Here is a 13,079-nt window from a genome sequence, read left to right on the forward strand (position 1 = left end):
CCGTGAGTTCGAGCCCCGCCTCAGGCTCTGTGCTGACCGCTCAGAGCCTGGAGCCTGTTTCAGATTCTGTGTCTCCCTCTCTCTCTGCCCCTCCCCTGTTCATGCTCTGTCTCTCCCTGTCTCAAAAATAAATAAAACGTTAAAAATAATTTAAAAAAAAAGATATTTTAAAAACAACTAGCCAAAATACAAGTATCACACCAAAAAGCCCCTGGTAACTTAAAATAACCCCTGATATCTCTGTAATACACCAGACAGTCAGTGCTCCAATTTACCAGATCCTCAGTTTTGCTTGAAGTGAGCCTAAGCAGGATTTTCCCATAGTACCTATTTGCTTCCTGTGAGACGGTGGTTAGATGCGGAGGTTCGATCAGTCCCAGGTTTTGTTTGTTGGCATGACTTCGCACTTCCTTCCTGTTGAGGGTGTGCGGAGGCGCCCAGTGCTGGCGGCTGGGCCACACCACCGCTGAGGAGCCCCCACAGCCCCCCCACACGATGGGGATGCAGCCACAGGGACACTGCTTGGGCAAGAGGCAGACTTCCCCAGAAGCCCATCGAGACCCACTCTCCCCACCACCCCGCCCCCCGCCTCACCCCCGCCCCCGACACACACACAAACCAGAGGAGGAGACCCAGGTCAGGTGGCAGCCCGTGCCCCGGAGGCCGGCAGCCTGGAAAAGTCCGTGTCTGACCGTGTCAGCCTCCCGTAAGTGCGCCGCGGTCTCTGCCACGGAAACCAAGAGAGCAGAGTATTTCGAGAAGGTGGGTCCTGTGCCAAAGTGGTGGGACTGGGACACGGGCCATGATCAGCCCCGTGGGAGGCCATGGGCAGAGGCAGCAGCAACGGGGGCAGGAGTCGGAATGAAACGGGTTGAGGAGTGAGTGTAGACAACTCTTACAACAAGCGTGGCTGGTTGGGAGGAGAAAGGGCCAGGCTCTGTTTAGGGTCGTTTTTCTCCACCGTGGGGACAGGTGAGTGTCTAGGTGCTGATGGTTGGGCACCACAGGGAGTTTGAAGAGTTCGGAGAGAGAAGAGGTACCAGATGGAGAAGGTCTTCTGGAGAGTGGGAGAGATCTGGTCCAGAGTGCACAGGTGGGCGTTAGGGTGGCACGTCTGCTGTGGTCGCAAGGAGGAGGAAGGGCCGTCTGAACGTGGGTCCTTCGTAGGCTCCCCTGAGAGAAGTCAGCAGTTCTCTCTCTGGTGTGGCTGGTTTGCTGAGGAGCCAGAGGAGGAGGTGAGGCGGGAGGGAGGAGGCCTGCCGGGGCAGGGGTGGCACCCGAGCGCCACTGGTGCAGAGGGCCATGGGCTCGGGGGCGTGCAGCCGTCGGCACCATCCAGGGGCACAGCCGGGACCGAAGCACCGACAGGGCAGGGGAGTCGCCGGGTGGGGGTGCTGTGACCATAATCCCGATTGGAGCCCCGGGCGAAGCTGAGGGACCGCATTGGTGGAGGATCCCGGGCCGGTGGGTGACGAAGGGTCAGGGGTCAGATGGGCGGCCACTGGGGTCACACACCCCGGTCAGCAGAACTCGGACCCGTGGAGGTTTGGTCAGATTCCTAGAATTGCCCCCTTGTGGGCCTTGCTTTGCCCACTCAGCCCTGCCCAGTGGCCGAACTGCTCATTTATGACCACTTAGCTCCGCGCGGCTCTGGCGGGAGGCAGGACCACCTGCCCCGTGGCGCTGCCCTGTTTCATGCCTTGTGGCTGCCGCGTGTCCGTATTTTCCAGCTTTCGATGGTGGTAGATTTTTCCCTGGCCTTTTAATTAAACGTGCATCTAAGGGTGCCTGGGTGGCTCAGTCGGTTGAGTGTCTGACTTCGGCTCGGGTCATGGTCTCATGGTTTGTGGGTTCGAGCCCCAAGTCGGACTCTGTGCTGACAGCTCAGAGCCTGGAGCCTGTTTCGGATTCTGTGTCTCCGTCTCTGTCTGCTCCTACCCCGCTCATGCTCTCTCTCTCAAAAATAAGTAAAGATTAAAAAAAGTTTTTTAAGTGCATCTAAGTAACATATTTTTATTTTCATTAAAAAAATTTTTTTTTTTCAACGTTTATTTATTTTTGGGACAGAGAGAGACAGAGCATGAACGGGGGAGGGGCAGAGAGAGAGGGAGACAGAATCGGAAACAGGCTCCAGGCTCTGAGCCATCAGCCCAGAGCCTGACGCGGGGCTCGAACTCCCGGACCGCGAGATCGTGACCTGGCTGAAGTCGGACGCTTAACCGACTGCGCCACCCAGGCGTCCCCTAAGTAACATATTTTTAAAACAACATTTGATTGATGAAGGAACAGAACTAAAAGCTGCTCTGAAGGATTCAGTCTGTTATTTTCTTTGGGGTCTTTCTGGCGTCTCCTTTTCTATCCTAGTATTAGAATAAAGTACCTTAACAGCACACTTGCTAGGGTGGGTCCCCGGACTACAGCATTGACAGAGGCGTGGGTACCGAATGCATTAGACGAGCGTCCCTGGGTGTGACCAGACAGGTGGGTCCAGACTGAAAGGACCCATTGCTCCACTTGGTCTCAGCCCCAAAGGTTCCCACTGTTAACAGTTTGAAGAGAACTTTCCGGGTCTCTATGACTTTACCTACCTCTGTATGTATGAGAATACGTGCTTCTGGGGTTTTTTATGGGGTTCTTTTGTTTTTTAAGTAAGCTTTAGGCCTGACGTGGGGCTTGAACTCAATGACCCCGAGAGCAAGAGTCTCATGCTCTACTGACCCCATGTGGTTCTGTTTTATAGCTGGTTTTAACAGAAATAAGATGATAGTAGGATATTTTCCTTTAACAGTGTATACAGATCTTTCATGATTTTTAACAGCCTCACAGTGTTCTAGAATTCGGATGTCTCCCAGTTTATTGAACCATTCCCCTGCTGATGGACAGTTCCTATCGTCTGCCGTTGTAATATTCTTGTACTTCCTTCTGCTCGGGGTCTTTCTAATGACACTAACAGGGATCTGGGACACCCTCTGCTGGCAGAGGCACCCCAGGTCCTGTGTTGGAAAGCCGGGACCCCTTCCACACAGTGCAGTATTGTAGTGTCCCCACGTTGGAGCCCCCGGGGAACCGTGGGGTGGGCTGGGAGGTGGACATCTGTGCACGTTGGCCGCTTGCTTGCTTCCACACATTTCTGTCGTGGTCTAGCTTGACCACTCAGAGACACACGTGGTCTAATACGTTTATCGTAAACGTGATCCTGAAAATATTTTTCTAATAAAACATAAGGCTAAAATGCCCTTAGCCTTCTTGGTTTCCTTGAGAGACTCCTGGTTCCTGCTGAGTTTTAGACCCTCCGCCCAGTCTGCTCTCCCAGGCAGGAGTGGTTTTCCCTTGGCCTCCTGGATGCCTCCTTGTGGGTTAATATTTCTTGATTTAGAAAAAGTTGCTAACGACACAGAAGAATGTATCTTTTGATTTAAGATGATTCCATGGAAGGGTATTGAAGTGACTTTGTCATGAGCTTGTCTCTGGCTTTATGGTGAGTTAGACGCCAAGTGGCTTTACGGTTCAGCGTCTCGCCGTTTGCGTTTCTCCTCACAGTGGATTAGATGCCGTGCGTGTGGTCACTGTCTCCTGAACTGCTGTGTCAGGCGTGGAGTCTATTGTAAATGCATTCTGATTTTCAGTGATCTTGACACAGGTCCGCATAGTGGAGTTCTTATGAGCGTGTCCTGAAGCAGTTCTTAGGGCCAGCTCTAGAGTGAAATATCTGGGCGCCTGGGGATTTATTTCACAGAGGGTGTGGCCAGAGCGTCTGTGGTGACTTCCGCTTTGTAGAAAAGTCATCACGCAGTCATGGCTATTTTTCAGAATTTGCACTGGATTGTTATGTGTCCTGTTCATTATTCAGTTTGTTTCAGAAACTTCCGTCAGCGTTATTTACCTCTGACGAGTTTTTTTTCCTTCTAGTTCGAGTTATTCGTCTGATGCTCTGACTTTTGAGACTGAGCACAGATTGGACCCTGTGTTCGATTCTCCAAGAATGTCCCGCCGCAGTTTGCGCCTGGTCACCACAGCCTGTGCCACTGAGGACGGCCAGGCTGGGGACGCTCACTCCTGTGCCAGTAGCACTGCCTCCCTGAAGGACAGAGCGGCCAGGTAAGCACTGTCTTCCTTGTTACCGCACATGCTCTAACAACATTAAAACAAACGTACCAGCTTTTTGGTCTGTAGAACCACACTCTTGCACTTAAGTACACACAGGAGACTCACACTGTCGTCGCTGTGCTACGGTGAGGACTGAACCTAATTCTGGACCATGTGGCCTGTCTGGTGTGGACGGTCTCGTGCAGGCCACGGTTTCCAGTTTTGTGTTTGTACTCAGACTCCGGCAGGGGCGTGGACACCCTGGAACATGCGCAGTGCCCGTCCGCACGGCCGGCCTCGTAGCGGGAGCCAAATGCGGCTGTCCTCTGCTGTCATCCAAGGGGTGCCTTCCCCCGACGATTGCGTGGCACTGTGGCCACCGTGGATGAGCTCTGCATGGTTAACAGCCATAACAGTCTGTGTATTAAAGTCTGTGTGAACTAACAGATGCATCATGACGGCCAGCCGTTTGACTATGTTCACTCGATTCCTGAGCTTTGCACGTGCCCACCACCACGCGCATGGCCAAGAAGAAGCAGAGTGCACGATCTTTGTGCCATTTAAAGATCGTGTTCTGTTGCTCACGTAAGAATGATGAGTCTCCGATGGAAATGGCCGTCTTTCACTCAGGAATGGGGTGGTTGTGTTAGAAGAGGCGGTGAAAGGCCAGCTTGAAGCCAGGTGCCCTGCCAAGGTTCCCACGTGCCTCACACTCACTGTGGGTTGGTTAGAGGGTGGGCCCGCGGTTCAGTGGGCTCATGAGTGGTCGTGAGCACACCTGAGGGCTCTAGTCGGCTCCACGTGCGAGACGGGGCCTCAGCTGCCTGGCCTCGGCCCGCCTGTTTCTCTGCCGCCGGGCGATGCCACGATCGGTTTCCTGATGTGCTGTGTTCATGTGCAGACTTGTGTTCCTGTCCCTCCACTGCTCGTTCCCTTGAGGAGGGAGGTCCTCTCCCTGCCCCAGCTCGGTGCTTGGGGCTTTGTTGTCTGTGCCAAACAGGAGGACAGAAATGAGGTTACAGCCTTTCCTCGCTGTCCTTAATGCAGGGCCGGCTTCACCGGGGACCCTGAAACAGTGCAGGATGTGCGTGTCTGTGCACACACTTGTTCTAAAAAGCAGAAGGGTTAAGTTTATCCATCATAATTTTTATTGTTAGGTCATTTTATTAGATTATTTTAAGTTTTAATCACTTTGGGGTCATGGGGCCCAGAATACTCTGAAAACTGTCCTGTGTGTACAATTTTAGAAGCAGCTCTGGGACCCTGGCTCAAGGATTCCTGTTGCAGGTTAATAAGCGTTTCATTACAGCAGAGAAGACATAAGGAAACGTTGCCTTAAAAATACTACATTCTTAAAGATTTTGTATCGGTAAAATGTAATCGTTTTGTATTTCTGAGAAGTCTGTCAACTTGTCCCTTGTGTTCCTTTCTTCTTAGAACTGCAAAGCAGCGCAGAAGTGCAAGCAAGCCGGCTTTTAGTGTCCACCATGCCTCCAGGCGGGTCGTGTCCTCCGCCGTGGGCCAGGGCGGCGCTGGCTCGCTGTCAGGCGCGGCCTGTGTGCGGCCTTCTGTGCTGGATGAGTCTCTGATCCGTGAGCAAACCAAAGTGGACCACTTCTGGGGTGAGTTGGCTGCTTTTGGGTTCTCAGGTTGTCTTGGGGAGGAGGGAAGTCCCGGGCCAGGTTGTCCCTCTGCCCCGTACAGGGTGGGAGGAGCTCCTAGAAGATTCAAGGCGTTCCTCCAGACTCAAATACAGAATGCGGGCAGCGGCTTCCCTCTGCCGCTTCTGCTGGCCGCTCTCACGTGGAATCGTCTGTTGTGACGTGGAAGCTGAAGCAGTCTGATAGTAGCCTGAAAACTCTCCTGCTAAGGGCATTACTTGTGTAGGCTGGCTGAGTGCAGTTGTCACAGAGGTTCACCGGTGTGGTTTCAGGTTCAGACAGCTCTAAGCAGCCAGGCAGACACAGTATTTTCGAGTCACTGGGAAGCAGTCCACGTGGATGTCTTGACACTAGAAAGCAGCGTGGGCTCGTGAGCCTTCTTGACTTTAGGCAGCAACGGTGTGACCTGGTCCTTGCCGCTGACAGTGTGATGGCCACGGGGAGCCGCAGCTTTCAGAGGGACGTGGCTGCTTGCCTGTGTCCACTGGATGTTCACGGCGGCCCTTTTGAGAAGATGAGGAGATCCAGATTAGCTCCCAAAATGTTGTGTGCTAATTCAGGCAAGCCTGGGAGTTGGCGCTCAGCTGGCGAGGGTAGCTCGTAGGCGGCACAGGGGGCGGACGCCACCGGTGAGGTTTCTGCCTGCCGGTGCTTGAGGGAGCACGTTCTTCTCCCCTGATCCCTCCTCCGTGTCTGCCCTTGGGGTCCGCAGGTGTGCGTGTACAGGTGTGTGCTGTCTGCAAAGATGTGCTTTCTCCTGGAACCAAAAGATGGCGTCTGCATATGTCTGGAGGAGTTTCTGTTAGTCGTGGGCATTTCAGGAAGTGAATCTTGGCCGTTGCCAAAATGCCGACATATTAACCATTGTAACCTTTACTTTTTGTGTGTGTGGGTTTTGTTCTGATAACTCGAGCTCATGAGCAGACACGCGTTTGTGTGTGTGTTTTAGGTCTTGACGATGACGGAGATCTCAAAGGTAATTATTTCAGTTCTTTTTTTAAATACACTTTTCAAGATGGAAGTTTTTGTAGGTGTCTGCAGGTTGTGATAAACAGGTTCCCTCTACTTTCTGAAATCTTCAGGGGGAAATAAAGCTGCCGCTCAGGGAAATGGGGATCTGGCAGCAGAAGCTTTCAGGAGCAACGGCTACACCTGCAGAGACTGCATCCTGCTCTCTGAGCACAAGGACACGCTCACGGCACGCTCCACTGCCCACGGACTGTCGTCGCGAACATACTCGAGGGACGAGAGTCAGAAACGTGAGTCTGTCTCTCTCAAAGGTTAGAAAAAGATTGCATGTCCGAATATTTTAAGATATATATACATAACCCTACTTTTGTAGGCCTTTGAGCATCCATCCACACTACTGTCATTGACTTGAATTCAAAACTGTGTGATAAAAGTTTAAGAAATGCGCCCAAGGGGCGCCTGGGTGGCTCAGTCGGTTGGGCTTCTGACTTCGACTCAGGTCGTGATCTTGCGGTTCGTGGGTTCAGGGCCCGCGTTGGGCTCTGTGCTGACAACTCGGAGCCTGGAGCCTGCTTCAGATTCTGTCTCTGTCTCTCTGCCCCTCCCTTACTCGCTCTCTGTCTGTTTCTCTCTCAAATATAAATAAAATAAAATAAAATAAATAAAACATAAAAAAAAATTAAAAAAAAAAAAAGAAATGCGCCCCAAATTAGCTTTGTTCTTCCTTGTCCTCTTTGAATAAATTCATTTTCTGTGGCTTGTAGTTTTATACCCAGGAGTGCGTGAAGTTCTGTGAATTTGAACTTCAGGTGAGCAAAGAAGAGTCCTTCCCTGAAACCGTAGTGGCGCCACGCGGCCACTTTATTTTCCCACGAGATCATAGGCGTTCCCACGTGTGGCGGGAACAGCTTCGTGGTGGTGCTTTGGCCTCGAGGCCGCAGGGGCTTATGTGCAGGAGATGACCAAAGTGTGTTCTGTGGTCTGTGCTGTTACTTCCGCTCCAGGGACGGTTCGGCTGGAACATGGGGCGGGGGCAGTCGTTGGGGGAGGCCCTCGCGGGAGGCGGTGGCCCTTCGCCCGGTGGAGGTGGGCCCCGTTCTGAGTCCCGGCTGCGCCCGCTCCAACAGGGAGGTCCTCGGAGGCGGCCCTGGAGGCGCTCGGCTGCCTCTCAGGACTGCCAGGGCTGCGTGGCTTTTCCAGGCGGGCCTGCGGGCTTCCTCCTGGCCCGGCACTCCCGGCTCTACTCTTGGCCCGGGTCCCTGAGGGGAGCGTGGCTGCAGATCCCCGGCCAGCTTCCGTCCGTGATTCCTGCCCCGTGATTCCCGCTCACCTCCAGCATGGAGAGGCCAGGGAGCCATGGCCTTGTTCCCCAGCTTTCCGCCACTCCTCTGTTTAATGCAAGTGCCCACATGCTGGGCCAGACTCAAGGTCCTCCTCGGGAGGACAGGGCAGGGCCAGTGGCCAGGAGGGTGGCCCGTCATTTGTGTCTCACCATGTTCTCGGCTGTGCCCTGCATGTAAGGGCACGCAGTACTTTTCAGATGATTGTTTTGAGGTAATGAAGGATGGTCCCAGGACTGAGAGTTATTCCCATTTTAGCATCTTACCCTGTGGCTCAAGTTTCTGGTTTTGTCTACTGTAGGTCATTGACACTGTTGGCTCTAACCTAGCAGAATAGGTCGAAGGGGAGGGGGAGGGGCCGAACGGACACGAGGATTCTGTTCCTGGACCTTCCGGGTTGTGGAGCCAGTGTCACGGGGCGCTCTCTGCCCCTGGTGCTCTGGCCTGCACCGCAGCCCCCTGCAGCGTGGCCATGCATGTCTTCCAGACCGGCGCACCAGGCATTAGCTTAGGAAGTTCGTTGGGAAGGGACGGGGCTAGCACCTGGACCCGGGTATCGTGCCTCCAGGGCGCTGTCCCCGAGATGCCACGCCACTTCCTGTGGGCTCACCATCCGGGGGAAAGCCCGGCACTTGACTGAACTCTGTGTCACCATCAAAGGTGCTGTGTGTGTGGCTACATTGAGGCTGCATTTTGAAGCCCGCTGTCACCCACCAAGTGGAACACAACGTCGTTCTTCAAGTGGAAGTGCGTTCCACAGCCATCGCCTGGTGCAGCGACGGTGCTTACATACTAGTGGGGATGGCCCCTCCCTCGTAGCATAGTAGAGGTCACGTGTGTCTGTTACCCACAGCCACCTGTCCTCATCCTGACGCTGTAGGTAGGGGCCAGCGACCCGAGCTCCGCTCGGATGGGGGACCCAGTGCGGGTCTGGTAGTCGCCGCAGGGAGTCCCTTGCACTTTCTCACTGAGTTGGTCTTGAATGTTTTTGTGGAGAAAACACATTTTTATTTGCTTCGGGCTTCTGTGTTTATCACCTGCCTTGTTCTTTTAAATTAGAACAGTGATCATATGACCGACACTAATTTACTACTCTTAACAAACGTCTACTTCTCATTATTTGGGCAAAGTGTCTATCGAAGAACATTTGGAAACCACAGAGATGCACAAGGAGAATTACAGTCTCCTGGACCCTTCCACCCAGAGCTAACCCCGCTACACGGTGGGGCCAGCAGGCTTCTCCCTTGATCCCCCGGTCCAGACCACGCTGCGTGAATTAACCCCACACTCGTTTTGTGTCAGTATTTTTGTTTTTAATTATGTTCTTGTTGTAAAACTTCGGAATGGTACAGCTAAAATAAGTTCCTTTCCCTTTTCCTTGTTCCTCCTCCACCCCCTCTGGTCTCCCTTCTAGAAGGAGCTGGTGCTGAGAGGAGTAGATCATGGGGGATTCTTTTGCTTTTACAAATGAGGTAAAATGCACATAACATCAAAAATTAACCAGTAACTATTTTACAGCTGACGATTAAATGGCATTTTTTAGTACATTCACAATGTTGTGCAACTCCCACCTAAATTTTGCTTTTTTGTACCTATGGAATTACGTGCTCTGTTTTGTCTTAAATGCACGCGTATGGCTGTGCATCTTTCTTCATTTTATGTGCCAAGTGAGAGTGACTTGATTTCTGACAGCTCTGTGATACTAGGTGCACGTGCCAAATTCTAGTTCATCAGTTTCGTATCCAGACAGACATTCAGGTTTTTCTGTTTGTATCCCTTTAAAAGCAGCGTTCTTCGGGTGTGTCTCCTGCGTACCTATGTGTGTACGTGGGCAGATCCTTCCGTGCGGTGGAAAAACCAGAACGGGTGCGTTCGAGGCCGCAGAGCCATGTGGGTTCTGAGGACTGGACCTTTTGAGGTTCGGGTGAAGTACACCCTTGATGTGGTTCACATCAAAAAGGCTTTACATTTAAAAGGCTCGGACGTCTTTCCTTTGGGACATCCAGCCGTCCTCTCCAGAGCAGGGTACTGATGGGGTGCGTGCAGAGGGCCAGACTGGAGTCCCCTTAGGAAGCTGGGAGCTTGGGAGGAGCCTAGCGCCCGCAGGGCCTTCCTGGGCCTCAGGCTGACCTGAGTCCTTCCTGTGTTCCCAGGGAAGCACCCAGGGGATCTGGAAACAGACTCTTCTGTAGTCTCTGTCTTGCCTAAGGCAACGCATAAAGCCCCCAACAAAAGGTAGAAGTTAAAGATAGGTCGCTGCTCTGAAAAATTGTCACTTGTCGTGGTGGCTTACAGCAGAATTTTGCTTATTGGACCAGCCTCAGGCTCTAGAGAAAGAAGGACTTAAATGCCTGCTTCCTTTGGGTGAGTGCAGCGGAGCCACCAGGCAGGGTGTGGCTGTCACCAAGCGAGCAGATGCAGTGTAGACACAGGTGTGGCAGGCCAGCTGCAGGCGCCGTCCCTGAGCTGGGCAGCTGAGACACGAGGGCTGGACCCTAAGTCAGGAGAAGCCTCTGTCCTGAAGATGCCGCAGTTAGCAATTAAGTAGTTAAAACCCGTTTCCACTTGCACTTCCTACATTGATGTCACTCTGGGAAGAAAATGGTTTTGTGCAGTTTCAGGTTAAAATTTTTTTTTAACGTGTACTAATTTTTGAGAGACACAGAATGCGAGCGGGTTAGGGGCAGAGAGAGAGGGAGACACAGAAGCAGAAGCAGGCTCCAGGCTCTGAGCCATCGGCACAGAGCCCGACGCGGGGCTCGAACTCACGAGCTGTGAGATCATGACCTGAGCCGAAGTCGAATGCTCAACCGACTGAGCCACCCGGGCGCCCCCATGTGCAGTTTCAGTTTAAATAGATTCTCCAGTTGACTCCCCAGAGACTGACCCGCACTGTTTTCCCAGGACGGCAGCATGCGGGTCCCCGCCCCGTGTGCTCTCGCCAGGGCTCCGTTTTTCCTTTTAAACTTCTGCCAACTTGGTGGGTAAAAAATGGAGTTTCAGTGTTTTTGATTATCAGGGAACCAGACCACGTATTACCTCTCAGTAAGTTTTTTCTCTTTGTACGGAGCTTTGTAGCCGGTTTTCACTGGAGCGTAGAACAGGAGAGTGAGCAGAGTGGGGACCGACCACGGTCCACGGGTTCCACGGTGCTTTGGGCACCGGACTCTAGGCCACAAATGGCCTCCGTAAAAAAAAAAACAACAAAACACCTCCTCTTATTTCTTTAAAATCACACCCACCCAGACTTCAGCAGTCCCAGCTGGCCTCCTGCCGCACGCTGGCGCAAGGGCCCCTGACCGGGCGGTACGGGGACCGGTCTCAGAAGCGCTTCTGGGCAGGCCCTGGCCTTGCCACCGGGTCTCCGTGTGAGGGGAGCTGTCAGGAATGCAGAGTTCCGGCAACTGGAACTTGTAGACCATCGCCCTGCACATTTTAGGTTAATAGGATGGACACAGCAGAGATCACGTCGTATCTTCTGAAGCTCTAGGCCCTGATTAAAAAGCAGAGAGGACCGCTGAGGATTGCTGGCTTAGTTGTTCCAGAATCTAACTGCTCCTCCCAGGCGCTCTTGCCGGTGGTTTCTGGCGCAGGCATCTTTGCAGCCGCTGGTCGTATCCGATGGTCCTTTTGTAGGCAGGTGACAGAGTGAACTGGGCGGGCCAGAGGCCAGTTAAGGGAGGGGCTGTCGAGCAGTATGTAGATTTGGGGTGTACGTCAGCAGAATTGGGGTGCAGTTACCTCAGACTGGCTGTTTTGTGCAGGCTCGCCTGGGCCAGAGATCTGGCATTGGGCTCGCCGTTACAGGTTTGCCGTGTCGCTCTGCCTCTGTCAGGAGGTGACATGTGCCACGCGAGGCGGTGACATTTGTCGTCAGGGCTTTTCCCAAGTCCTCTCTGACGTACCTTTGAAGAGTTGGTTCTGCTCTTCCCGAGATGAATAATTTGGCTCTCTGACTTTTCAGGGGAGTAGATGTCGGCCCTGTGGGAAGAAATAACTCTGTTCACGGTTTTTCAATAGGCGGTGCCTCTTTCCACACGGATAGGATTTTGTGGCTGGCCACGGACACTTCGTCATCCCTGTCGTCATTCTTAGCCCACCTTTTCCGAGTGGTTTTAATGAAGCTCAATTATGAATCAGGAAATTACAAATTGAAAAGTTACGAATCAAAAGATCGTGAATCAAAAAGCTATAAGTCAAAAAGCCATGAATCAAAAGGTATTTAAATAATTTTTTTTCCTCCTTTTTCCACCTAATCATGCTTTCAAGGTGGAGAAAACACCGCTTTTCCTGCGTGGCGCTTTATCCACGTTGCTCCTCTCACGCCCTTTCCGCGGACTTTCTCGTGGTGCTTTGTTCGGGTCTTCCTATAAGGGGCTTATGGAACTCTCTCACATGTGCTGCTTTGGTTCTGTTTTCTGAAAGCGGACCAGCGCTGAAATGTTTTTCAAGTCACTTTTTAAAAAGTTAACGTACTCCACTTTCGATTCGTATTCCCTCTTGAAGGCAGAAGTAGCTTATTTGAACGGCACCTAGAAGGTAGTGGTCTCCGGCCGTTTTTGAGCAGGCCCGTCCGTCTCTGTTGCACTGGCTGTGGGTGCCTTGCTCGGCCAGGCGGGCCCGCGAGTGTCTCCCTGGCAACGCCCCGTCGCCCCGCCTCCCCTGCGCGGCTGCGCCGTGGGCCGGCCTGAGGCCCGCGTGCTTGGCCTCGCGCGCGCGCGCGCCCTCCGGCCCGGACTCCGCCTCCGCCAGCGCCTCTGAGCCTTTTTTGCGTGTATTGCAGCTCTTTCCGGTCACTGTGGGACGGTGGATGTAGGAGGGCTTCTCAGAGAGGACGGCCGCCTCAGTGTAAACGGGGAGTCCCCGTGTAAGTATGGCCGCGCCGCGCGGGGGACGCTGGGCACTGGCGGGGGCTGCCTGCAGGTGGTGGCGCGAGGCCGCGGACACGGCCCCACGGCGCCCCGGGCGCGCAGCCCTCGCGGGTGAGCGCGGGCCGACCCCTCGCAAGAGGCGCCGGCAGCCC

General features: G+C 53.3%; 1 protein-coding gene across 13 annotated transcripts in view; it reads left to right on the plus strand.

Moving 5' to 3' along the window:
* The window catches only part of SUN1 (Sad1 and UNC84 domain containing 1), a 54,770-nt gene that overhangs the window by 19,769 nt on the left and 21,922 nt on the right, over nt 1-13,079 (plus strand). For 6 of the 13 annotated variants that reach the window (XM_047839508.1, XM_047839510.1, XM_047839505.1 and 3 more), the window contains 6 exons: nt 3,910-4,098; nt 5,524-5,708; nt 6,697-6,723; nt 6,830-7,027; nt 12,077-12,274; nt 12,840-12,923. In XM_047839508.1, coding sequence (XP_047695464.1) covers nt 3,910-4,098; nt 5,524-5,708; nt 6,697-6,723; nt 6,830-7,027; nt 12,077-12,274; nt 12,840-12,923 — 881 coding nt within the window. The remainder of the gene's footprint in view (nt 1-3,909; nt 4,099-5,523; nt 5,709-6,696; nt 6,724-6,829; nt 7,028-12,076; nt 12,275-12,839; nt 12,924-13,079) is intronic. The other 7 variants (XM_047839499.1, XM_047839503.1, XM_047839504.1 and 4 more) reach the window with 4 other exon arrangements.

This window comes from Prionailurus viverrinus, chromosome E3, assembly GCF_022837055.1.
Source record: "Prionailurus viverrinus isolate Anna chromosome E3, UM_Priviv_1.0, whole genome shotgun sequence".
NCBI lineage: Eukaryota > Metazoa > Chordata > Mammalia > Carnivora > Felidae > Prionailurus > Prionailurus viverrinus.